Source organism: Muntiacus reevesi, chromosome 6 (assembly GCF_963930625.1).
Source record: "Muntiacus reevesi chromosome 6, mMunRee1.1, whole genome shotgun sequence".
NCBI classification, from domain to species: domain Eukaryota; kingdom Metazoa; phylum Chordata; class Mammalia; order Artiodactyla; family Cervidae; genus Muntiacus; species Muntiacus reevesi.
Window position 1 is genome coordinate 49766699 of NC_089254.1, and position 25488 is coordinate 49792186.

Genomic DNA, 25488 nt, shown 5'->3' on the forward strand with positions numbered 1-25488 from the left:
ATATATAGGCCACTTGAGGAAAATGTATTAGAAGTCATACTGCAGCATAGTAAATATAACGGGGAGTGCTGGGCATCCTATTTTCAGAGGCTTTTAAAGGGAAAGCTTAAAATACTTAAAGTTGTCCTTATACAAATAATGGTATGTCATTAACTTTGATAATTAGACTGAAGATGCCCAGAATGTTAAGTTTATGTTTTGAAAGAGGAATTTCAAATTACTGGATAGTTGCTTAGTTGGCACATGACACTACTTAGATTTTTCTCTGATTGCTTTTCTGCCAATTCATAATGACTTTAATAAAGTATTGTTATTATAAAGTGAGAATACAGAAGGGTTTAAAATTAAGATTTTTTTAAAGCTGAAAATGAACTCAGTATCAAAACCTTGAAAATATAGAAAATTGAAAAAAAATCACCTAGGTTTACATCACCCATAAAGTATCAGACAATATTTAGTGTATTTATTTCTAGTCTCTGTTCCTTCATGGATAATTTCTTAAACTTTTAATTTAAAAAATTATAATTATATTAAAAATAATATTTATATATAATATAAAGGAGTCTGGAGATATATATTGTATAAAAATCCCTAATAATAGTGAATTAGCTGTATATTCCTTTCATTATTTTAGTCATTCTTACCAGATCCTCAAGAACTTTTGCTGCCTATATATTTATTCCAGGTTAGGTACCAGTTGCATGTTACTTTAAGGGATATTCTTAAACAGTTGGTTAACATTTAAAATATTTTCAGTTCAGTTCAGTCACTCAGTGGTGTCTGACTCTTTGCAACCTTGTGGACTGCAGCACTCCAGGCCTCTCTGTCCATCACCAACTCCCAGAGTTGACTCAAACTCATGTCCATCAAGTTGGTGAGGCCATCCAATGATCTCATCCTCTGTTGTCCCCTTCTCCTCCCGCCTTCAATCAGCATCAAACCAGCATCAGGGTCTTTTCCAATGAGTCAGTTCTTCATATCAGGTGGCCAAAGTATTGGAGTTTCTGCTTCAGCATCAGTCCTTCCAATGGATAGTCAGGACTGATTTCCTTTAGGATGGGCTGGCTTGATCTTGCAGTCCAACGGACTCTCAAGAGTCTTCTCCAACACCACAGTTCAAAAGCATCAATTCTTCGGTGTTCAGCTTTCTTTATAGTCCAACTCTCACATCCATACGTAACTACTGGGAAAACCTAAGCTTTGACTAGATGAACCTTTGTTGGTAAAGTAATGTCTCTATTTTTTAATATGCTGTCTAGGTTGGTCCCAGTTTTTCTTCCAAGGAATAAATGTCTTTTAAATTCATGGCTGCAGTCACCATCTGCAGAGATTCTATAGCCCCCCAAAATAAAGTCTCTCACTGTTTACATTGTTACCCCATCTATTTTGCCATGAAGTGATGGGTTGGATGCCATGAACTTTGTTTTTGATTGTTGAGCTTTAAGCCAACTTTTTCACTCTCCTGTTTCATCTTCATCAAGAGGCTCTTTAGTTCTTCTTCGCTTTCTGCCATAAGGGCTATGTCGTCTGTATATCTGAGGTTATTGATATTTCTCCTGGCAATATCGATTCCAGCTTGTGCTTCATCCAGCCCAGCGTTTCTCATGATGTATGTACTCTGCATATAAGTTAAATAAACAGAGTGACAATATGTAGCCTTGACATACTCCTTTCCCAATTTGAAACCAATCTGTTGTTCCATGTCCAGTTCTAACTGTTGCTTCTTGATCTGCATACAGATTTCTCAGGAGGCACGTCAGGTAGTCTGTATTCCCATCTCTTGAAGAATTTTCCAGAGTTTGTGGTGATCCACACAGTAAAAGGCTTTGGCATAGTCAATAAAGCAGAAATAGATGTTTTTCTGGAACACTCTTGCTTTTTCGATGATCCAGCAGATGTTGGCAATTTGATCTCTGGTTCCTCTGCCTTTTCTAAATTCAGCTTGAACATCTGGAAGTTCACAGTTCACGTATTGCTGAAGCCTGACTTGGAGAATTTTGAGCATTACTTTGCTAGCGTGTGAGATGAGTGTAACTTGTGGTAGTTTGAGCATTCTTTGGCATTGCCTTTCTTAGGGATTGGAATGAAAACCACCTTTTCCAGTCCTGTGACCACTGCGGAGCTTTCCAGAGTTGCTGGCATATTGAGTGCAACATTTTCACAGCATCATATTTTAGGATTTAAAATAGCTTAACCTGAATTCCATCACCTCTCCTAGCTTTGTTTGTAGTGATGCTTCCTAAGGCCCACTTGACTTCGCATTCCAGAATGTCTGATCACACCAGCATAATTATCTGGGTCATGAAGATCTTTTTTGTATAGTTCTTCTGTGTATTCTAGCCACCTCTTCTTAACATCTTCTGCTTCTGTTAGGTCCATACCATTTCTGTCCTTTATTGAGTCCATCTTTGCTTGAAATGTTCCCTTGGTATCTCTACTTTCTTGAAGAGATCTCTAGACTTTTCCATTCTATTGTTTTCCTGTATTTCTTTGCATTGATTGCTGAGAAAGGCTTTCTTGTCTCTCCTTGCTATTCTTTGGAACTCTGCATTCAAATGAGTATATCTTTCCTTTCCTCCTTTGCCTTTCACTTCTCTTCTATTTCTCTTCTCTGCTATCTTTTCACTTCTCTTTGCTTCCCAGCTATTTGTAAGGCCTCCTCAGACAACCATTTTGCCTTTTTGCATTTCTTTTCCTTGGGGATGGTCTTGATCCCTGCCTCCTGTAGAGTGTCATGAACTTCCATCCATAGTTCATCAGGCACTCTGCATATCAGATCTAATCCCTTGACTATTTACTAAAATATTTTAGTAAAGTTTAAATTATTCCTTAAAACTATAATCCATTAATATTTTATGTAAATTATGATAGATGTATAGACCATAAATAAGAAAGAAACTGGACATTATAGTGTTTACTGTCATAATTCAGTTGTCAAAAGTGAAACTCCTTTACCAGATGATGCTGCACATTGCTTTTGTTTGTGTTCTATTGGTAGGTCCCAGCACACTTGGAAAATCCTGCAAGGACTCAGCTACAGAAGGCTCAGCAACAGCAAGTAAAACCCTTCATGACCCTTGACCACCAAATTCTCAACCAGACTTTTAAACGGTCACATCTTCCAACGCCAAGCAGTGAACTCCTGGTGCAGCATGGACACCCGTCTCCCAAGAGTGACCTTGGTCTCGCTGGAAATCCACTCACCAAGTTGCTAACTCTTGGCAAAGAAGATGACAATACAGAATGGCATGTATGTCTAATGACTGACTTATGAAAATATATAGTTTCTTGAAAAAAAAAAACACTTCGAGAAATTGAAGTCAATATTTTTATAGTAAACATTCTATATGCAAATTTATTTAACAAAAAGGTTGTCTTAATTTATCAATTTTTATAATTAGTTATTTCCATAATAATTGTTTTACATGAAATATAGCAATTCATTTTAAAATTTTCATTTCAGTTTTGTATCAATGTGAGTCAAAATATGTTCTATCAGTAATTTATGTTAAGAATATTTAGCTTTAATTGTACTGGTTTTCTGATAGTTTTAGTTAAACATTTGTCAACAGTTACATTAAGTGCCCATTAAAATGAAACAAGTGGAATTTAAATAATAGTAAAAATTTACTTTAGAAATGTTTATCAGAATGAGACTAATAGTCTTCTTGCACTTAATATTTTATAGTATTATATCTGAATTTTTAATTATTGATTATTCATTCCTTTCTATTTTCAACAAATACTTGCTTTTCATTTACTAAGTAAGAGAAAACTTGAGGTGCTGAAGATATAAAATGAATGAGTGTCTAGCTTTGTGGAGTTCATAATTATTGTAACTTGCTTGTAAATGGACCTTAAAAAAATCCTGATAAATCAGTAGAAGTGGGAAAGAACTAGAACTGGGAAAAAGACTTCCTTTAATATTTCAATGTAGAAAGCCTACAGCAATAACTGAGTTTTCTATTCTTTTCTTTTTTCCATTTTATTAGTTAGATGAAGCCATGATCCTATTTGCTCCTAGATTTAATCTCCCAATCTACATTCCTTTTTTTTTTTTTTTTTTCCAGTGATTTTTTTTTTCAGTGATTTTTACTGAATTCAGGTCACTGCTTTTAAGGGAAGTTTATAGTCTCCAGGTGCAAAAGAATAATACTCAGTATCTCAGTATTTAAATTCCAAATGATAGAGGAAAATTTTCTTTTGCAAATTTTATGTTAATCTAGAAAAGCGAAAAGAGGAAGGATCTAGTAGATTGTTTAATAAAATATAAAGCACTCACAAAACAGGACTAGTTAAAATCCAAAACTGATTATAAATCTCTACATGTATATTTACTTAAACTTTTCAGTAACAAATATAAAAAGAATTTTCCAAAAAAACATGTAGAACTAGATTCTCTATTCACTCTATGAAGATCATAAAAATATATATAAGATGAGAATCATCTGTTCATCTGTACAGTAAATATTAAAACTCACCCAATACAAATTGTCTTATAACCACCTTCTTTCAAAGTTTTCTCTTTTGTGGAAGGTTGATTTACAAAGGAAAAAACAAATACCAAAAGATATACATATGTCTGTCTATTCTAGGCAAAACCCAGAAAATAATCAGAGTATGTATCTTATGAAATATGATGCTGTGATCATATAGCGGTTAGTACTCTGTGTTGTAAAATATGTTTTCTAAAAAATGAGAAAGGATGAGTAACATATGTTAATTTTCTTAGGAAGCAGTTTTATTTCTTAGGAACACAGCTTTCATTTTATAATAAGCTTGTACATTATAAGGGAATTTTACCTGATCTTAGGGGTCCTTTATGTGGTGTCAGTCAAAACTAGTTGCATGGCTGGGAAGGGTTGAAAGCTTCAATATGTGTAATGGTCTAGGGACAACATGCATGCTGGCTGCAGATAAACATTTTCTAAATTTTTAACCATTTTTCTTTAGCTGTGTATTAAAAAGCTCTTCTGTCATTAATGTTCAGTTAATCATAGTTTTATTTCATCCGTTATAGTTTTAATGTGTGTGTTTTTTAATTTAATTTATCATGGACACATTTTCACATACTGCCATCAATTCCAGCTTTGCTGTCTTTAGTAGCTACGATACATCCTACTTTTTTGCCATTTGCTGATATTCTTTGATTAGTTCTAGGAGTTCTTGTCACAAAGCAGAAAGTGTGCAGTCTTTACAGTCAGACAGCATGAGGTTAAAACCACTACTTACTAGTTGTGGGGTCTCAATCCTTAACCTCTCTTACTAACATTTCTACAGCTTGAAGAGTTCTTTTGATACTCACATTTTCTGGGTGGGTTGTAGGGACCTTCTGTGATCTTTCATTTCTATGATTACTTTAAATTATTTTTTATTGAGGAATAATTGACATAATAACTGTACATTTGAGGCATATAGAATGATGATCTAATTTGCATATATTGTGAAATGATTACCACAATAGATTCAGTTAACATCCATCTTGTCATGTAGACACAATAAAAGAAAAAGAGGATTGAAAACTTTCCTGTATATCATATAACATTGTTAAATATAGTTGTTGCATTGTAGTACATTATATCCCTAGTAGTTATTTATCCTGTAATTTTAGTTTGTATCTTGTGATCACCTTTCTCCAATTCCATACCACATTCCTCCACCCCACTTCTGGTAGCCACAAGTATGATCTCTTTTTCTATGAGGTTTTTTTGTTTTTTGTTTTATAATCCATATATAAGTGATATCATACACTATTTGTCTGTCTTTGTCTGACTTATTTCACTTGGCATAATGCCCTCAAGGCCTATTCTAGTTGTTGCCAATGATAAGATTTCCTTGTTTTTTCATGCCTAAATAGCATTCTTATTTATATATTTAGTTTCTTTAGCCATTCACTGATGGGTGGACACAGGTTGCTTTCATATCTTGGTTTTGTAAATACTATGAACATGGGACCGCAGATATCTTTTCAAAGTATTGTTTTTATCAGCTTTGGGTATATTCCCAGGAGTGGAATTTTGGTATCATATGGTAGTTCTATTTTTAATTTTTTCTGGATCCTGAATACTGTTTTCTATAGTAGCTGTATCAATTTACAATCTCCCCAATATCATAAAAAGGAAACCTTTTTTCCACATCCTGGTCAGCATTATTATTTTATCTTTTTGTGATTGCTAGTCTCATAGGTATAAGGTGATATCTTATTGTGGTTTGAATTTGCATTCCCCTAATAACTAATGATGTTAAGCATCTTTTCATGTACCTGTTGGCCTTTTGTTTATTTTCTTTGGAGAAATATATATTCAGGTCCTTCTCTCATTTTTTTAATTGCATTTTTATTGTTGTTGTAGGAGCTTTTCTATAGGTATTGGTTATTAACTCCTTATCAGATGTATGGTTTGCAAACTTTTTTTCCCTTTTCCATAGATTGATCACTGACGAATTATGCTTTTAATATGTGCTGAGTTTAGCTTGCTAGTATCTTATTGAGAACTTTTGCATCTATAGTCATCAGGGATATTGGCCTATAGCTTTCTTTTTTAGTAATCTCATTTTCTGATTTTAGTATCAGGACAATGCTGGCCTCATAAAATCAGTTTGAAAGTGTTCCCTCCTCTTTGATTTTTTGGGAAGACTTTGAGAAGGATTGGTGTTAATTCTTCTTGAAATGTTTGGTAAAATTCACCAGAAAAAGTCACCTGGTCCTGGGTTTTTCTCATTGGGGGATTTTTTTATTACTAATTTAATTCAATCTCCACTAGTACTTCGTATATTCAGATTTTCTGCTTCTTCCTGATTCAGTCTTAATAAGTTTTATGCTTCTAAGTATTTTTCCATTTCTTCTAGGTTTCACAGTTTTTTGAAAAATATAGTTGTTCTGTGTTGCCCTTTATGATCCTTTGAATTTGTTCAAATCTACCGTTTCCTTATTGATTCTCTGTGTGGATAATCTATCCATTGTTGAGAGTGGTAAAAAGTCTTCCATCATTATTGTTTATAATTGCTGTTTATTTTTCTCATTAGCTCTGTTAGTTGTTGCTTTATATATTTATATGTTCTAATGTTGGACTCATAAATTGTTATATCAGTTTGATGTGTTGACCCCTTTACTTTTATATAATGACTTTCCTTGTCTCTCTCTCTCTCTTTTTTTTTTTTTTGGCCATTTTTAGTTTTGTCTGTTTTGTCTGATGTAATCAATGTAAACTATTCCTGCTTTCTTTTAGTTACCATTGTTTGAAATGTCTTTTTCCATCCCTTCACTCTCAATCTCTGTCCTTACAGTGAAAGTAAGTCTCCCAGAGACAGAGGTTGTTGAATCTTTTTTTTTAAATCCACTCATTCACACTATGTCTTTGAATTGGATAATTTAATCTGTTTATATTTAAAACGATTACTGATAGGTAAGGGCTTGTGTGTGGTTGTGTTCAGTCATGTCTGACTCTTCGCAACCTCCTGGACTGTAGCCCATCAGGTTCCTCTGTCCATGGAATTTTCCAGGCAAGAATACTGGAATGAAGCGCAGTTTTCTACTCCGAGGGATCTTTCTGGCCCAGGGATCGAACATGTGTCTCTTGCATCTACTGCCTTGGCAGGCAGACGTTTTATCACTGCATCACCTAGGAAGCTGTAAGGTCTTCCTACAACAAAATGTTATTAGTTGCTTTCTGGTTGTTTGGTAGCTTCAACAATTTCTGTTTCTTACCCCGCTATCTTTTTGTTCTGCTTTGTTTTGCCTTTTGGAATCAACATGCTTTGACTTCTTTTTTTCTTTTTTCCCATTTATTTTTATTAGTTGGAGGCTAATTACTTTACAATATTGTAGTGGTTTTTGTCATACATTGACATGAGTCAGCCATGGATTTGACTTCTTTATCAAGTTCTGTTGTGTAATTAGTGTAAGATTTTCCCTGTGTGTTCCAGGGCTCAGTTGCTTCAGTCTCTTGCAACAATCAACTGTAGTGCACCAGTTGTGGGATTCTTCAGGCAAGATGCTGGAGTCTGTTGCCACGCCCTTCTCCAGGGGATCTTCCCAGTTCACAGACTGAACTCCTGTCTCTTATGTCTTCTGTACTGGCAGATGGGTTCTTTACCTCTAGCACCACCTGCAATGTTTTCCATGAGACTTTACACAAAATTTGTTCATTGTCCAGTCTCTCAGGTGTGTCTGACTCTTTGCAATCCCATGGACTGCAGCACACCAGGCTTCCCTGTCCTTTACCATCTCCCATAATTTGGTCAAACTCATTTCCATTGAGTCATCCAACCGTCTTGTCCTCTGTCATCCCCTTCTCCTGCCTTCAATCTTTCCCAGCATCAGGGTCTTTTCTAATGAGTCAGCTCTTTCCATCAGGTGGCCAAAGTATTGGAGCTTCAGTTTCAGCACCAGTCTTCCCAATGAATATTCAGGACTGATTTCCTTTACGAGTGACCGTTTTGATCTCCTTGCAATCCAATGGACTCAAGAGTCTTCTCTGGCAACACAGTTCAAAAATATCAATTCTTTGGCTCTCAGTCTTCTTTATGGTCCAACTTTCACATCCATACATACTACCAGAAAAAACATAGCTTTGACTAGATGGACCTTTGTTGGCAAAGTAATGTCTCTGCTTCTTAATATGTTGTCTAGCTTTGTCATAACTTTTCTTCCAAGGAGCAAGTGTCTTTTAATTTCATGGCTGCAATCACCTGCAGTGATTTTGGACCCCAAGAAAATAAAGTTTGTCACTGTTTCCATTGTTTCCCCATCTATTTGCCATGAAGTGATGGAACTGGATGCCATGATCTTCATTTTCTGAATGTTGAGTTTTAAGCCAACTTTTCCACTCTTGTCTTTCACTTTCATCAAGAGGCTCTTTATTTCCTCTTCACTTTCTGCCATAAGGGTGGTGTCATCTGCATACCTGAAGTTATTGTATTTCTCCCTGCAATCTTGATTCCTGTTTGTGCTTCATCTAGCTGGGCATTTTGTGTGATGTACTCTGCATAGAAGTTAAATAAGCAGGGTGATAATATACAGCTTTGACGTATTCCTTTCCCAATTTTGAACCAGCTCATTGTTTCATGTCCGGTTTTAACAGTTGCTTCCTGACCTGCATACAGGTTTCTCAGGAGGCAGGTAAGGTGGTCTGGTATTCCCATCTGTTTAAGAATTTTCCAGTTTGTTTGATCTACACAGTCAAAGGCTTTAGCGTAGTCAGTGAGTCAGAAGTAGATGTTGTTCTACAATTCTCTTGCTTTTTCTATGAGCCAACAAATGTTGGCACTTTGATCTCTGGTTCCTCTGCCTTTTCCAAATCCAGCTTGTAACACCCTATTTTAAATTGATAGCAAATAACTTCAATAGAATTTGTATTCTTTGTACATCTCCTCAGTTATTGCTGTTAAAATTTATATGTTATTGTATCAGATTATTAATAATAGATTATTCTATTTATTCTATTTCTTAATTTTGTTTCAGTATTGGCCATCTGGCAATGTCCATGTGTAGAGTCTTCTCTGGTGTTGTTGGAAGAGGGTGTTTGCTGTGACCAGTGTGTACTCTTGGCAAAACTCTGTTAGCCTTTGACCTGCTTGTTTTGTACTCCAAGGCCAAATTTGCCTGTTACTCCAGGTATCTCAACTTCCTACTTTTGCATTCCAGTGCCCTATACTAAAAAGGACATCATTTTTTTTTTTCATGTAGGTCACTAAACTACCTCAAAAGGATTATCCTGAATTCTTTATTGATTTATCAGACAGTTCACAGATCTCCATTTATTTAGAGTTAGTTATCCGAGTTTTATTAGTTCCCTTTGGTGGTATCATATTTACCTGACTTTTTGTGATCCTTAATTCCTTGCATTGGTTTCTGTGCATCTGATTAACAGGGCTGCCCTTGCAGACTTTACAGGCTTGCTTTGTCAGTGACAGTTCTTCACCAGGCTGCTCAGTTCTGGTTTCTGGGTGAGTCTGCCACTAAAGTCTTTGTGCAGGTAATTCCTGTTATTATGACCTATTTGTGCCAGGCAACTGAGGACATGGATTGGGGATTGTGCCACCAGCTGAGAGCAGCTGGATAGGACTGCTGACTTTGTTCCTTACACAAGTGAGGCTGTTGAATGGGCTCCATAGTTGCTTGAATTCTCTGATCAGGCTTACAACAAAGGTCCATCTAGTCAAGGCTAGTAGTCATGTATGGATGTGAGAGTAGTCCAGTAGTCATGTATGGATGTGAGAGTTGGACTATAAAGAAAGCTGAATGCTGAAGAATTGATGCTTTTGAATTGTGATGTTGGAGAAAACTCTTGAGAGTCCCTTGGACTGCAAGGAGATCCAACCAGTCCATCCTAAAGGAGATCAGTTCTGGGTGTTCATTGGGAGGACTGGTACTGAAGCTGAAACTCCAATACTTTGGCCACCTGATGCGAAGAGCTACCTCATTTGAAAAGACCCTGATGCTGGGAATCAATCTTGAGGGCAGGAGGAGAAGGGGATGAGAGAAGATGAGATGGTTGGATGGCATCACTGACTTGATGGACATGAGTATGAGTAATCTCCAGGAGTTGGTGATGGACAGGAAGGTCTGGTGTGCTGCAGTTCATGCGGTTGCAAAGAGTTGGAAATGACTGAATGACTGAACTGAACTGAACTGAATATAAGACCTCATTTCTCACTGTGCTATGGAAATAACCTCCCCACTGGTCCCTCTCTCACTCCAGGCTTCTTCTCCTACTAGCTGACAGAGTGATATTAAAGTCAAATCCGATTATGTCACCACAGTCCCCACATTTAAGCCTTTGAAGCATTTGGAATTACTTAACATGGAGTCCCAGCCTTTCTGTGATTTGTCTATTGGCCAGTTCTCTGGTGTCACCTTCCATCAATTTTGCCTCTCATTTTCTCCTCACCTCATGCTGTTTCCCATCTCTGTTCTTTGCTCCTTTGCTCTTTGTCCTTTGCTCCTTTGACCCCTTGACTAGACTGACCTTTGTGGGCAAAGTGATGTCTCTGCTTTTTAATATGCTGTCTAGGTTGGTCAAAACTTTTCATCCAAGGAGTAAGAGTCTTTTAATTTGATGGCTGCAGTCACCATCTGCAGTGATTTTGAAGTCTGCCAATTTGGAGTCTGGCAAAATAAAGTCTGCCACTCTTTCCACTGTATCACAATCTATTTGCCATGGGGTGATGGGACCAGATGTCATGATCTTAGTTTTCTGAATGTTGAGTTTTAAGCTAACTTTTCCCACTTTCCTCTTTCACTTTGATCAAGAGGCTCTTTAGTTCTTCTTTGCTTTCTGCCATAAGTGTGGTATATCTCCATATCTGAGGTTATTGATATTTATCCTGGCAATCTTGATTTCAGCTTGTGCTTCATCCAGTCCAGCATTTCTCATGATGTACTCTGCATATAAGTTAAATAAGCAGGGTAACAATATACAGCCTCGACTTACTCCTTTCCCAGTTTGGAACCAGTCTGTTTGTTGTTCCACCTCCGGTTCTAACTGTTGCTTCTTGACCTGCATACAGATTTCTCAGGAGGCCTTATATTAGAACATGTTAGAATTGTGTATCTGTGAGACCATCAAGCAGAAATGATAGTGAGAGCTAGATATACAAGTTTGCCTTGAGGAGGAATAATCTAGAGGGAGAAAGAGATTTAAGAGTGTTCAGCCTGTAGGTAGTACTTGAAAATATGAATGAGAAAGAAAGCTCCTGGAGAACATGAATACAATGAGTAATAAATCAAGGTTGGAAATGAGGGGCTCACCATTTAAAGAGTGGTGAAAGGAAAAGGGCTGTAAAGATAAACTAAAAGGATAGCTAGTGTGGTGCCACTGAAGGAGTTGATTTAAAGGAGGAAGAAATGACCCCCACACTCAAATGTGGTGGAAAAATAGGACTGATAAATGTCTACTGAATTGATCAGTCAAGTAGTCAAAGAAAATAGCAACAAAAGACATTTCAGTAAGATGGTGGGCAAGAGCCATTCTACTTTGAATTCATAGTTAACAGAAGTGGAAAGATTGAGCTCCTGGGGTATTCATGATAATTGGGCAGAAAGATAATAAGGTAAAGGCATAGAGAGTCATAAAATAAAAAATTTTCAGCTGATCAGTCATAGAGAGTCTAGATTGGACTAAATGGAATACTGCATTTGATGAGTGAGATAATGGAATTTAAGATTTCAGAAGTGGTGTGATATAGAGGATGACAGGAACCAGATATGGCCTATAGAATAGGTGAACAGAAAGTTTAATTCAGGTTTATGATTTGAAGAGTGGTGAACTAAAGTATTCAACTACAATTATTGATTTTTTCATAGATTTCTGACAGATGTTGCTATAGATTTTTTCTTTTAGGTACATATGTATTCATGGTCACTTGGTATTATTTTTCCTTCAACATTTTATCTTGAATTTTATATAGTCTAATATTAACATTCCTATTGTTGCTTACCTTTGGTCATCTTTGTAGTACACTTTTGCACTTTAATTTCAGCTTTTCCTGTTTTTTTTATATTAAATGTGTCCCTTATAGACAAAATATTAAAATACCTTTGAAAAAAATCCAATTTGAATAATAATTTCTCCAGCAGTATGTGAGTATTTTTGCTGTTTTTGTTGTTAAGTCATTAAGTGGTCTCCAGCTCTTTTTGACCCCATGAACTGCAGCATGCCAGGCCCCTCTGTCCTCCACTATCTGTCTCCTGGAGTTCATTCAAATCCATGTCCATTGAATCAGTGATGCTATATAACCACCTCATCCTCTGCTGCTCCCTTTTCCTTTCGCCTTCAGTCTTTCTCATCATCAGGGTCTTTTCCAATGACTGGCTCTTCCCATCAGGTGGCCAAAGTATTGGATCTTCAGCTTCAGCATCAGTCCTTCCAATGAATGTTCAGGGTTGATTACCTTTTTTTTTTTTTTAAACATAATAAGTCTTTAATTCTCCTCTGTGTCACACATACAGTGCTGGTTCGCAGGAGTTTTCTACTCACTGTAACCACTCAGGAACCCTGGCTTTACATGGTAAATACACCCATGATCACCTGTCCCCACAGTCGATGATGAAAATGACACATCACTGCTCATTTATCATTGGCCAAAACAAGCCCGTACCCACCCCTCTCCAAATTCAGTGCTTGTTCAGTAGCACCAATGATCACCAGCTATCACAGTGGTGAAGTTTAAGACTGGCATCCAATTGCTTAACTCAAATTCTCTCTCTGATCCTTGCTGACTGATTGTTGGAGAGTTATGTAATCTTTCATTTCAGGTTCTCATCTGTAAAATGATGCTTATAATAGTAACTTCTTGTTGGGTTTTGAAAATTAAATGAATTAATACGTGTAAAACACTTACAGCACTGCTTGATGTTAAGTTAAATCAATACTAACTATATTTAAATTTACTCTATTTGCAGCTTTTACTGCATCACAATATAACTTTTATTTATAGGTTCATCATCCCATACTGGAGTATTCTTGTTGGTGAGCATCTCCTTGTTGATGTTGTAACTTTTTTTTTTCATTTATTTTTATTAGTTGGAGGCTAATTACTTTACAATATTGTAGTGGTTTTTGCCATACACTGACATGAATCAGCCATAGATTTACATGTGTTCCCCATCCCGACCCCCCCCCCCCCACCTCCCTCCCCATCCCATCCCTCTGGGTCTTCCCAGTGCACCAGCCCTGAGCACTTGTCTCATACATACAACCTGGGCTGGTGATCTATTTCACCCTTGATAGTATACTTGTTTCAATGCTGTTCTCTCAGAACTTCCCACCCTCATCTTCTCCCACAGAGTCCAAAAGTCTCTTCTGTACATCTGTGTCTCTTTTTCTGTTTTGCATATAGGGTTATCATTACCATCTTTTTAAATTCCATACTAACGCATTAGTATGTATACTGTTAGTATACTGTATTGGTCTTTATCTTTCTGTATAATGGGCTCCAGTTTCATCCATCTCATTAGAACTGATTCAAATGAATTCTTTTTAATGGCTGAGTAATATTCCATGGTGTATATGTACCATAGCTTCCTTATCCATTTGTCTGCTGATGGGCATCTAGGTTGCTTCCATGTCCTGGCTATTATAAACAGTGCTGCGATGAACATTGAGGTACACGTGTCTCTTTCAGATCTGGTTTCCTCGGTGTGTATGCCCAGGAGTGGGTTTGCTGGGTTATCTGGCAGTTCTATTTCCAGTTTTTTAAGGAATCTCCACACTGTTTTCCATATTGGCTCTACTAGTTTGCATTCCCACCAACAGTGTAAGAGGGTTCCCTTTTCTCCATACCCTCTCCAGCATTTATTGCTTGTAAACTTTTGGATAGCAGCCATCCTGACTGGCGTGTAATGGTACCTCATTGTGGTTTTGATTTGCATTTCTCTGATAATGAGTGATGTTGAGCATCTTTTCATGTGTTTGTTAGCCATCTGTATGTCTTCTTTGGACAGAAATATAGATCAATGGAACAAAATAGAAAGCCCAGAGATAAATCCATGTACCTATGGACACCTTATCTTTGACAAAGGAGGCAAGAATATACAATGGAAAAAAGACAACCTCTTTAACAAGTGGTGCTGGGAAAACTGGTCAACCACTTGTAAAAGAATGAAACTAGAACACTCTCTAACACCATACACAAAAATAAACTCAAAATGGATGAAAGATCTAAATGTAAGACCAGAAACTATAAAACTCCTAGAGGAGAACATAGGCAAAACACTCTCCAACATAAATCACAGCAAGATCCTCTATGACCCACCTCCCAGAATATTGGAAATAAAAGCAAAAATAAATAAATGGGACCTAATGAAACTTAAAAATTTTTGCACAACAAAGGAAACTATAAGCAAGGTGAAAAGACAGCCTTCAGAATGGGAGAAAATAATAGCAAATGAAGAGACAGACAGAGGATTAATCTCAAAAATATACAAGCAACTCCTGCAGCTCAATTCCAGGAAAATAAATGACCCAATCAAAAAATGGGTCAAAGATCTAAAAACACATTTCTCCATAGGGTTGATTACCTTTAAGTTTGACTGGTTTGATCTCTTTGCAGTCCTCTTGGGCTCTTGACTCTTGAGTCTTCTCCAGCACTTACAATTTGAAAACATCAATTCTTCATTGTTTTGCCTTCTTTATCATCCAACTCTTACATCTGTATATCATGTCTGTACATGAATACTAGAAAAACCATAGCTCTGACTATCACTTTGTCAGCAATGTGATGTCTTTGCTTTTTAATATGCTGTTTAGGTTTGTCATAGCTTTCCTTCCAAGGAACAACTGTCTTTTAATTTCATAGCTGCAGTCACCATCTGCAGTGGTTTTAGAACCCCCCAAAATAAAATCTGTCACTGTTTCCACTTTTTCCCCATTAATTTTCCATGAAGTGATGAGTCCTGATGCAATGATCTTAGCTTTTTTGAATGATGAGTTGTAAGCCAGCTTTTTCACTCTCCTCTTTTACCCTCATCAAGAGGCTCTTTAGTTCCTCTTCACTTCTTGCCATTAAGTGGTATCATCTGCATATCTGAGATTGTTGATATTTCTCCCAGCAATCTTGATTCCAGCTTAAGATTCGTCCAGCTTGACATTTTGCATATAAGTTAAATAAGCAGGGTGAAAATATACAGCCTTTTTGTACCCTTTTCAGTTTTGAACCAGTCAGTTCTTCCAGGTCTGGTTCTAACTGTTACTTCTTGACCCATTTATAGATGTCTCAGTTTCTCAGGAGACAGGTAAGGTGATCTGGTACTTCCATCTCTTTCAGAATTTTCCACAATTTGTTATGATCCACACAGTCAAAAGCTTTAGTGTATTCAATAAAGGAAAAGTAGATGTTTCTCAGAAACTCCCTTGCTCTCTCCATGATCCAATGAATGTTGGCCATTTGATCTCTGGCTCCTCTGCCTCTTCAAAACCCAGTTTGTACATCTGGAAGTTCTTGGTTCATGTACTGCTGAAGTCTAACTTGAAGAATTTTGAGCATAACTTTGCTAGCATGTGAAATGAGTGCAATTGTATGGTAGTTAGAACATTTTTTGACATTTGCCTTCTTTGGAACTGGAATGAAACCTGACATTTTCCAGTCTTATGACCATTGCTGAGTTTTCCAAATTTGCTGACCCATTGAGTGCAGCACTTTAACAGCATCATCTTTTAGGATTTGGAATAGTTCAACTAGCATTCTGTCACCTCCACTAGCTTTGTTCATAATAATGCTTCCTAAGGCCCACTTTACTTCACACTCCAAGATGTCTGGCTCTAGGTGAATGACCACAGCATCATGGTTATCTGGGTAATTAAGGCCTTTTTTGGTATCATTCTTCTGTGTATTCTTGTCACCTCTTATTAATATCTTCAGCTTCTTTTAGGTCCTTACCATTTCTGTCCTTTGTTGAATGAAGTGTTTATCCTTGAAATATCCTTGAATGAAATGTTTCCTTGATATCTCCAAGTTTCTTGAAGAATTTCTAGTCTTTCCCCTTCTATTGTTTTCCTCTATTTCTTTGCATTGTTCATTCAGAAAGCCTTCTTATCTTTCCTTGCTATTTTCTGGAATTAATTCACTTGAGCATATCTTTCCCTTTCCCCCTTGCTTTTCACTTCTTTTCTTTCCTCAGTTATTTGTAAATCCTCCTAAGACTACCATTTTTCCTTCTTGCATTTCTTTCTTTTGGTTATTTTGGTCACTGCTTTTATACAATGTTACAAACTTCCATCCATGGTTCTTCAGGCACTCTTTCTACCAGATCTAATCCCTTGAATCTATTTGTCATCTCCATTGTATAATCATAAGGGAAATGATTTAGGTCATACCTGAGTGGCCTAGTGGTTTTCCCTACTTTCTTCAATTTAAGCCTGAATTTTGCATTAAGAAGTTCATTATCTGAACCACAGTCAGGTCTAGGTCTTGCTTTTGCTGACTTTCTTATAGAGCTGCATGTTTGGCTACAAATTTCATAATCAATTTAATTTTGGTATTGACTATCTGGTGATGTTGGAAAAGAGTGTTTGCTATGACAAGCATGTTCTCTTGACAAAACTCTGTTAACTTTTGCCCTGCTGCATTTTGTACTCCAAGTCCAAATTTGCCTGTTATTCCTTGTATCTCTCAACTTCCTACTGTTACATTCCAACCCCCTATGATGAAAAGGACATCTTTTTTTGGTCTTAATTCTAGAAGGTGTTGTAGGGCTTCAAAGAATTGGTCAACTTCAACTTCTTTGGCATCAATGATTGAGGCATAGACTTGGGTTACTGTGATACTGAACAGTTTGCCTTGGAAAGAAACCAAGATCACTCCATTGTTTTTGAGGTTGCCCAGAGTACTACATTTTGGGCTTTTTTGTTGTCTATGAGGGCTACTCCATTTCTTCTAAGGGATTCTTGCTCATGATAGTAGATGTAATGGTCATCTGAATCAAATTTGCCCATTCCCATCCATTTTAGTTCACAAATTCCTGGATGTCGATGTTCACTCTTGCCATCTCCTACTTGACAATGTCCAATTTACCTTGATTCATGGACCTAGAATGTCAGGTTCTTATGCAATATTGTTCTTTACAGCATCAGACTTTACTTTCATCAACAGACACATCCACAACTGAGCATTGTTTCCGTTTTGGCCCAGCCACTTTATTTTTCTGGAGCTTTTAGTAATTGTCCTCTGCTCTTCCCCCATACTTTATTGGACACATTCCTACCTGGGGGACTCATCTTCTGGTGTCATATCTCTTTGCCTTTTCATGCTGTCATTTACATTCTTATAGTTACTTTACCAGTAGCTTTTAATTGTTATCTTTTTTCACATTTTCATTTACTATGCTTTCTGTTTCCTTATTTGCAATCTTTTTTCTATCCTCTATTGGCTAAGGTTTAATTTCTTTCTTTTTTTGTTACTCCTAATTTAAGACACATAGTTACATTCTTTTCTTTTTCTGTATCACTGTTTAGCAATATCTGTGTTATATCTATAGGTAAACAGCTCCCTGAGTTTGATCTTGTCTCCTTCTTCTCATCTATCTTTCTGAATTGATATTTTTAGAATAAATTTACATATTCAAATATTAATATATATACACATACACACATTCTTCTTATTTAGACCAAAAACATTTTATTGTTACTTGGGCTTCCCAGGTGGCTCAGTCATAAAAGATCCGTCTGCCAATGCAGGAGACACAAGGGATGTGGGTTTGAATCCTGGCTTGGGAAAATCCCTTGAGGAAGAAATGGCCACCCACTCCAGTATTCTTGTCTGGATAATCCCATGGACAGGAGCTGGGTGGACTACAGTCCATGGGGTCACAAAGAGTTGGTCACGATGAGCACTCATTCTTATATTTTATAGTGATTTCATAGTTTATTATATGACTAGTGTACTTTCTAAAAGAGTGTTTTCCAAATGTTTTTTTGCTCTAAAAGTTCTGAGTTTTCGTGTCTAAGAAAATTTTATTTTATGCACATATTTAAAGAATATTTTATTGGTTATAAATGTCTAGGTTAAAAGTCTTTATCTTTAACACTTCAAATGTTATCCTGCTGTCTTCTTGCTCCCAGAATTGTTGAAAAGCTTAATTCTTAGTCTTTTGTAGACCTTTACTTTTAACCTTTCAAATCTTATAAATCTCTTCCTTTGTCCTTGAGTCTCATTCTTTTCATGCCTATTATCACCATTTTTACTTTAGTCATAATATTGTGTGGTTCATTTGTATTTTATCATCTTCATTTGCTACTTTTATGATGCTTATTTTGCTGATTTTTTATGTCTAAACTGTTAACTCTGTTTCATCTGATAAAAAAATGTTGTGTTTGTTGCCTTTCTTAAAACAACAATTGGATTCCAAGGTGATTAGTTATGAAGGTTTCTGGAAGCTGTGAAACAATGCTTTGATTTAGATTTTAAAGTCAATTTAGGATAATAGAAAAGCCAGCATCTCCAATATACCAGCATCATTAGGTGAAATGATAGTCATGTTGGTGGATGACAGAAATGAGGAATAGAGGTGTTATTAAAGGCAAAAGCAGAGTCTCCAAGAAAGATGAACTTTGACATGTACAAAAGAAGGGTTTCTATCTAGAACAGAATAAATGAGAATGCTTATAGACAAGAGGAAAAATTATAGATGTAAGCATGCATGTGTGCTAAGTCACTTCAGTTGTGTCCAACACTTTGTGACCCTATGGACTGTAGCCCCCCAGGCTCCCCTGTCCATGGGATTCTCCAGGCAGGAAGTGCCATGGAGGCAAGGTTGCCATGCCCTCCTACAGGGGATCTTCCTGACCGAGGGACTGAACCCACATCTCTTACATCTTCTGCATTGACAGCAGGGTTCTTTTTTTTTTTTCCACTAGAGCCACTTGGGAAGCCCCACTGATATAAGAGACTGGATCATTTATATTGTAATCTTCCAGAAAGAAAGGGATACATTATTTGGGTAATTTTTAGTGAAACTATAAGTACTCCAGAGTAAACCATATACCAGGAATTGTGTTTAGCATCCTTCTTTCCTCAGGTCTTTTTCACATCTGTTCAATACAAATTTGTTGTCCATTTAATGCTGGAATATTAATAAAAAAAATATCATAAAATTGAAATTTGAGGTTGGTAATAATCAAAAATACACTTGAAAACTTTCAGAGAAGAGACTAACCAAAGGAAACAAAGTATGTGTATTTATTTTCCTAGATACTTTAAAGATCACTCAGTACACATGGAACAACATCTAAAGTTCAAAATAGGGCCTAGAGCTGCACTCTGGTATGGTACCCAATGGACACGTGCTTTTTTTATTGTTTGTTTTTTTTTTCTTCATTTATTTTTATTAGTTGGAGGCTAATTACTTTACAATATTGTAGTGGTTTTTGTCACACATTGACATGAATCGGCCATGGATTTACATGTATTCCCCATCCCGATCCCCCCTCCCACCTCCCTCTCCATCTGATCCCTCTGGGTCTTCCCAGTGCACCAGGCCTGAGCACTTGTCTCATGCATCCAGCATGGGCTGGTGATCTGTTTCACCCTTGATAATATACATGTTTCGATGCTGTTCTCTTGAAACATCCCACCCTCGCCTTCTCCCACAGAGTCCAAAATTCTGTTCTATACATCTGTGTTTCTTTTTCTGTTTTGCATATAGGGTTATCGTTACCATCTTTCTAAATTCCATATGTATGCATTAGTATACTGTATTGGTCTTTATCTTTCTGGCTTACTTCACTCTGTATAATGGGCTCCAGTTTCATCCATCTCATTAGAACTGATTCAAATTCTTTTTAATGGCTGAAATGTTTGTTTGTTTTTAAAGTTAATTCAAATTCAATGCAGTCTTTAAAAATTGAATAAAATTAAAACTTCAGTTCCTTAGTAACTTGGCCACATTTCGAATGCTCATGGCCATATATATTTGCTGCTGTATTGGACAGTGCCGATATAGGACATTCCCACTGTTGCAGAAATTTCTGCTGGACTCTACTGGTTCACAGGATTCTACAATGTAAATTCCTTACCTACGTTTCATCTTTACCTCAACTCTTTCTTCCTCTTGCTCACTCTTTTCTATTTCCCTTGGCCCCTCACTTTTCCTCAAGGACATGAGCTTGTTTCTACCTTTAGGTCTTCTTTTATGCTTTCTTTCAAAGTACTACCATTTCCTCATGTTATTCTTGTCTTTGTTCAAATATCAGTAAATCCTTGCCTCATTCATATAATAACATTAACTCTTATCAAGTTCTATTGCTAACCTGCTTTAATTTCTTCATATCAGTTTGTTATTAAGTTATTCCTTGTCGGTTTCTTCAGTAGTTAGAGTTCCATGAAGGCAGATACTTTGTGCTCTTTGCTTTTATAGCATGTACTAAACCAAGGTCTTGAGGTAAATATTGTTTAATAAATATTTATTAAATAATTATATAAATAACATTCCAATTTTTTGGCATATCACCTTTGGGAGTATCTTAGTAGATGTTTGTGAATATTTGATTCTCTAAGGTCCTCAGAAGTCTTGTTTAGAGGATAGCATTAACAAAATCATAAAATATTTTTTATATCTCCCAGAGTTTATTCCTAGTTGTTTCTGCACATGTCATGGGAAATTTAGAGTATTACAGTTACATAAACTCCACATTCTTACTATCTGCACCTACATTATATTTTAAAATTTCACTAAAGATAATAAATATAATGGCCGAGAGGAGAGCTAGAGCTGTAGGGGGATAGAGACAGTGAGAGAGAAAGTGATGGCATTTTTAAAAATATAAGCTTTAATATTCCCTCTAGCTGAAGTACAGAAGAAAAGGAAGGTTGTTTTAGAAAGGAGTTGTGAAAGGAAGTGAAAAACTAATTTATGTTAGGACTGTAGAATCAGATTTCTAGATTTCAATTCTGCTTTTGTCACTCTTTAGCTATATAATCTGAAACAGGTTACTGAATTTCTTTCCTCATGTATACAGTGGAGACAATCATAGTATATACTTCATATTGTCATTGTGAAGATAAATGAGCTCATGTGTGCAAAGCATTTAGAACAACTCCTGCCGCCTCATATATGTTAGTTACTATCTATGGTGTCTACAATTATTATTGTTGTTGATAGTATTATAGTTATTATTATTAGTGATCATTAGAGAAAGTTGGATAATATGTTTCCATGTAGTTTCTATTCATGTGGACTAATTGGATGAAGTTTGAATATCCACCTATAAGATGCTGTCAGAATATTTTAAAAGAAAAATAAAATTTGTAGGTGGTCATCTCTCTGCAAATGAAGTATATAAGCTCTGGCTCAAGATATTCATGATAACTACTCTGTTTATGCAGATACTGGAGTAGCCAAGGGTGATTTGCCTAGTCATCACCAGCCGGTAGGTGGAAGTGAATGTAAGGAAAACCAACACAGGATTACTTCAAATTCTAAAATATTCTGCATTTTGATACACATATAACTTTAATTTAAATATTCTAAAAATTACTTTTAAAGATTGCTAAAATCTTTCTCTTCGAACTCAGACTGAAGAGCAACTTTTATCATTATGCACAATATTCTAAATGCATTATATTTTGCTAGATGGAGGACGTTATTGAGGATATAATCGGTATGGACCCAAGTTTTAAAGAGGAAGGAACAGATTCTCCTCTGCTAATGCAAAGAACAGTAAGTGTTTCCAGACCTGAGGAGGTCAGTGAGATTAAAATCAATAATAGCACCTGATGACAAAAAAAGAAATTTCATTTGATTAGTAAATGGTGTTTTCTTCTGCACTTTTGAAACTGGTACAGAATAGATAAACATTTAAAAAATATTTATTGGTACAGGGAAAAAAACGCATAATTTTATAGGGCTTGTACTATTCTATCTATTTATCTACCTACTTATCTACCTAATCTCTATAAACGTCCATCTAATTACATATCTTATCTGATATAACATTTTCTGTGAAATCTTCAGATTTCCCATTTGAAGCACAACATATGATAATACCCTCATAAGTTCAAGGCTAAATTTTAACTATTTTACCATTATTAACAGCTACCAGATTCAGAGGCTCTATACCTTATAGAGAAAGGAAAAAATCATAACATAATATAACTTTATTTTTGAGCCAAAAATCAAAGGTTAAAGATGAAGTAAAGAAAGGTAGAAGAGGCCTCACACTACTTTAAGGCATTTAGACAGACTTCTGTGTTGAAATCACAAATTCCTGGAATAATAAACAAGGAAGAGATAAGATAATATCTCTTTGATTGCTGTTGCCTTCTCATTGTTCATTTATTAATCTTTAGAATCTGTAAATGGTGTACAAGCTCTTTCTACACATTTTGAAGGGTTGTTGTTGGTTTATTTATGGTTTTAGAGCTTTTAGAAAGTGAGAAAAAATGTGAAAGATTTTGATTTGTTACTTTAAACATTTCATTTAAAAAAAGTGAATTCTGACTGTATTGTGTAGTGTAGATACTGTTCATCAGTAAGTCAATGGGCTGAGTTGTGTTAATGTTAACAATGGACATTTTAAACCTAAAACTTCAAGAAAAGTCCCTCTTCTATTTATTAATTCCCAAATAGACTACAAAAAAGAATTATATCTTTCCTCCATTTCTCTGGTACAAAGGACTTCCACTTTATAACAAGTCAATAACACCAGTATTATCAGACAAAGATCAAATGAGGTTAAAAATCTAGTTTTTTTTAATTGAAAAGTTTATTTTTTGTGAGTTTTTTGTTTGTTTGAATAAAGTGACAATTCTTTTTACCTCTTCTGTCTTCAGATTTCAAGAAGTATATTTACAACAATTTTGACTAATTCTCTACATAAATATGTTATTTATACTAATTTTCTCCATCTAATCCCACAGCATAAGGTTACTATTTTCTTAACCATTATTTGACTTTTGGGTTTGAGGAAATGATACTAATTTATTTCAATCTTCTCTTCCTTGTATGTGGTACTTATTTCATTGAAATCATATGCTGAAACATTTTCTTTATCAAATTGTCTTACTTGTTCTGTAGTGGTTGCATAGATTGCTTATTCAGTGCAAACTGGTGACAATGTTGATTGGGAATTTGTTTTTTGCAAACAGAATGTGGGCTTCCCAGGTGGCACAGCGGTAAAGAGTCCACCTACTAATGCAGGAGACACGGGTTTGATCCCTGGGTTGGAAAGGCACAAGAAGCCACTCCAGTATTATTGCCTGGAGAATCCCATGGGCAGAAGGAGCCTGGTGGGCTACAGTCCCTAAGGTCCCAAAGAGTTGGACATGACAGAAGTGACTTAGCACAGAACAGCTCAGCGTACAGAATGTGCTTCTAAAAAGATAGATACTACTGGCCTCTGTGTATTCATATAAAGAAGCATCTGCTGTCGGCCAACCAACAATTATTGATAAATCAAGAAACAAGAAATAAAACCACGCAGTTCAATTACCCCAAAAATTATTCAATACTTGTATGCAAAGCATCATACATGTGCTATAGGAAACTAAAAGTTGAGTGAGACACTATTAAGAGACCTCATGATAGTGAGTCAGTAGGTGAGGCACACTGGAGGGACAGTGAGGGAAAGAACATGGATCTCAATGTTAACCCACGTTGTCATCTAGATATGGTATAGGTCACTTAACTTTTCTTTACTTTCTTCTGTGTTATGAGAATCATTAAAAATATTTATTGCCAATGCTGTTTTTATATTAAATCTTAGTAGATGACACACACACACACATACACACACATATGTGTGTATATCTATATTTAAAGCTAGTCAGAGAGTTGCCCTGGAGTTTGAGTAAAGCAGAAACCTTGCTAAATTGAGACATTTCTGAAATACTTTAGGAAAAGATGACATTTGAAATATAGTTACGAAAGAAAGTTAAGATTTTAAGAGGCAGACATAAAGGCAGCAAAGTAGCAAGAAAAGAGAACAACATAAAGAAAAGGCAAGAAGTGAAAAAAAGAGAATGTATAAGAATAGCTGGTAGAACAGAGATAGGAAATTCTGAAGGGTTTTTATAGTTCATGTGGGTAAAAATAAAGACCTGTTAGATTCAGAGGAATGCTTTGAGTAAGCATTTTAGCCAGTGAACGTTTGGTTTTAGATGATAGAACCTGGCTTATATGGGGTGTAAGGATGAAAGGAATTTGTTGGCTCATCTCATCCATAAATTCCTAAGTAATATTGCATGCGAACATCCCTCTGTAAGTTTGCCTTTGTTCTGTACTGGCTTTATTCTCAGCTATTGAACAGACAATCTCACAGCTTATTCCTAGCCATGCACACAGTTTGTCCTTGCTAACCCAGCTGTTTTTTTTTAGACATCCACTCTTTGACAAGGAAGAGGAAGTTTCTGATTAATTTAAGCCAACCCTGGTGGCCCCGTTTCCTTAGCCAGGGATTGTTTTAAGAATGAGCTTGTGTTGCAGTTCTGGAGGTTTAGCAGGTTACTGGAGTCTTCTAGGAATTTACTTCAGTCTTTAAAGGAGACCCACCAAAGAGAAGGTTTTGTCTCTCTATGATGTGACTTATGTGGTCATTTGATTGCCCAGGAGGTAAATAAACTGAGGAAAAATAAAAGGTACAGAGAGGAAAATCCAAGAGGAATGCAAATAAATACTGCTTATATGACCCTGGAGAATTCTTTACCTATGGATTGCACACATCATGTAAGATTTTTTTCCTTTATTTTGTAAGCTAATTGTGTTAGGAATTTATGATTGTCATAACCAAATGTACACTGATAGATACATTCAGTCAGACTTAAAAACTTAAGAGGAGAGCTCCTTTTTTCTTTAGTTCTAGTTAAATCTCTGAGATAATTCTTTTTGTAGCAATTTTTGTCACTTTTCTATCTCTCAGACAATTTTTCTGGGTCTTGGGCCCACCCTAGAGTGACTTAGCAGCCCCAGCAGCCAAAATAAATTATCTAGATTAAGACTGAAAACTGGGAGTATAGGAATTGTTGCCATAATTCAATAATAATTATTATTAAAAAGTA

The 25488-nt window shown here is 36.0% G+C and overlaps 1 protein-coding gene across 2 annotated transcripts in view; it reads left to right on the forward strand.

Moving 5' to 3' along the window:
* The window catches only part of TFEC (transcription factor EC), a 99343-nt gene that overhangs the window by 26945 nt on the left and 46910 nt on the right, over nucleotides 1-25488 (forward strand). The window contains exons 2-3 of one of the 2 annotated variants that reach the window (XM_065939604.1): nucleotides 2999-3250; nucleotides 22067-22153. In XM_065939604.1, the coding sequence (XP_065795676.1) occupies nucleotides 3071-3250; nucleotides 22067-22153 (267 nt within the window). In that variant the 5' untranslated portion in view covers nucleotides 2999-3070. The remainder of the gene's footprint in view (nucleotides 1-2998; nucleotides 3251-22066; nucleotides 22154-25488) is intronic. The other variant, XM_065939605.1, reaches the window with a different exon arrangement.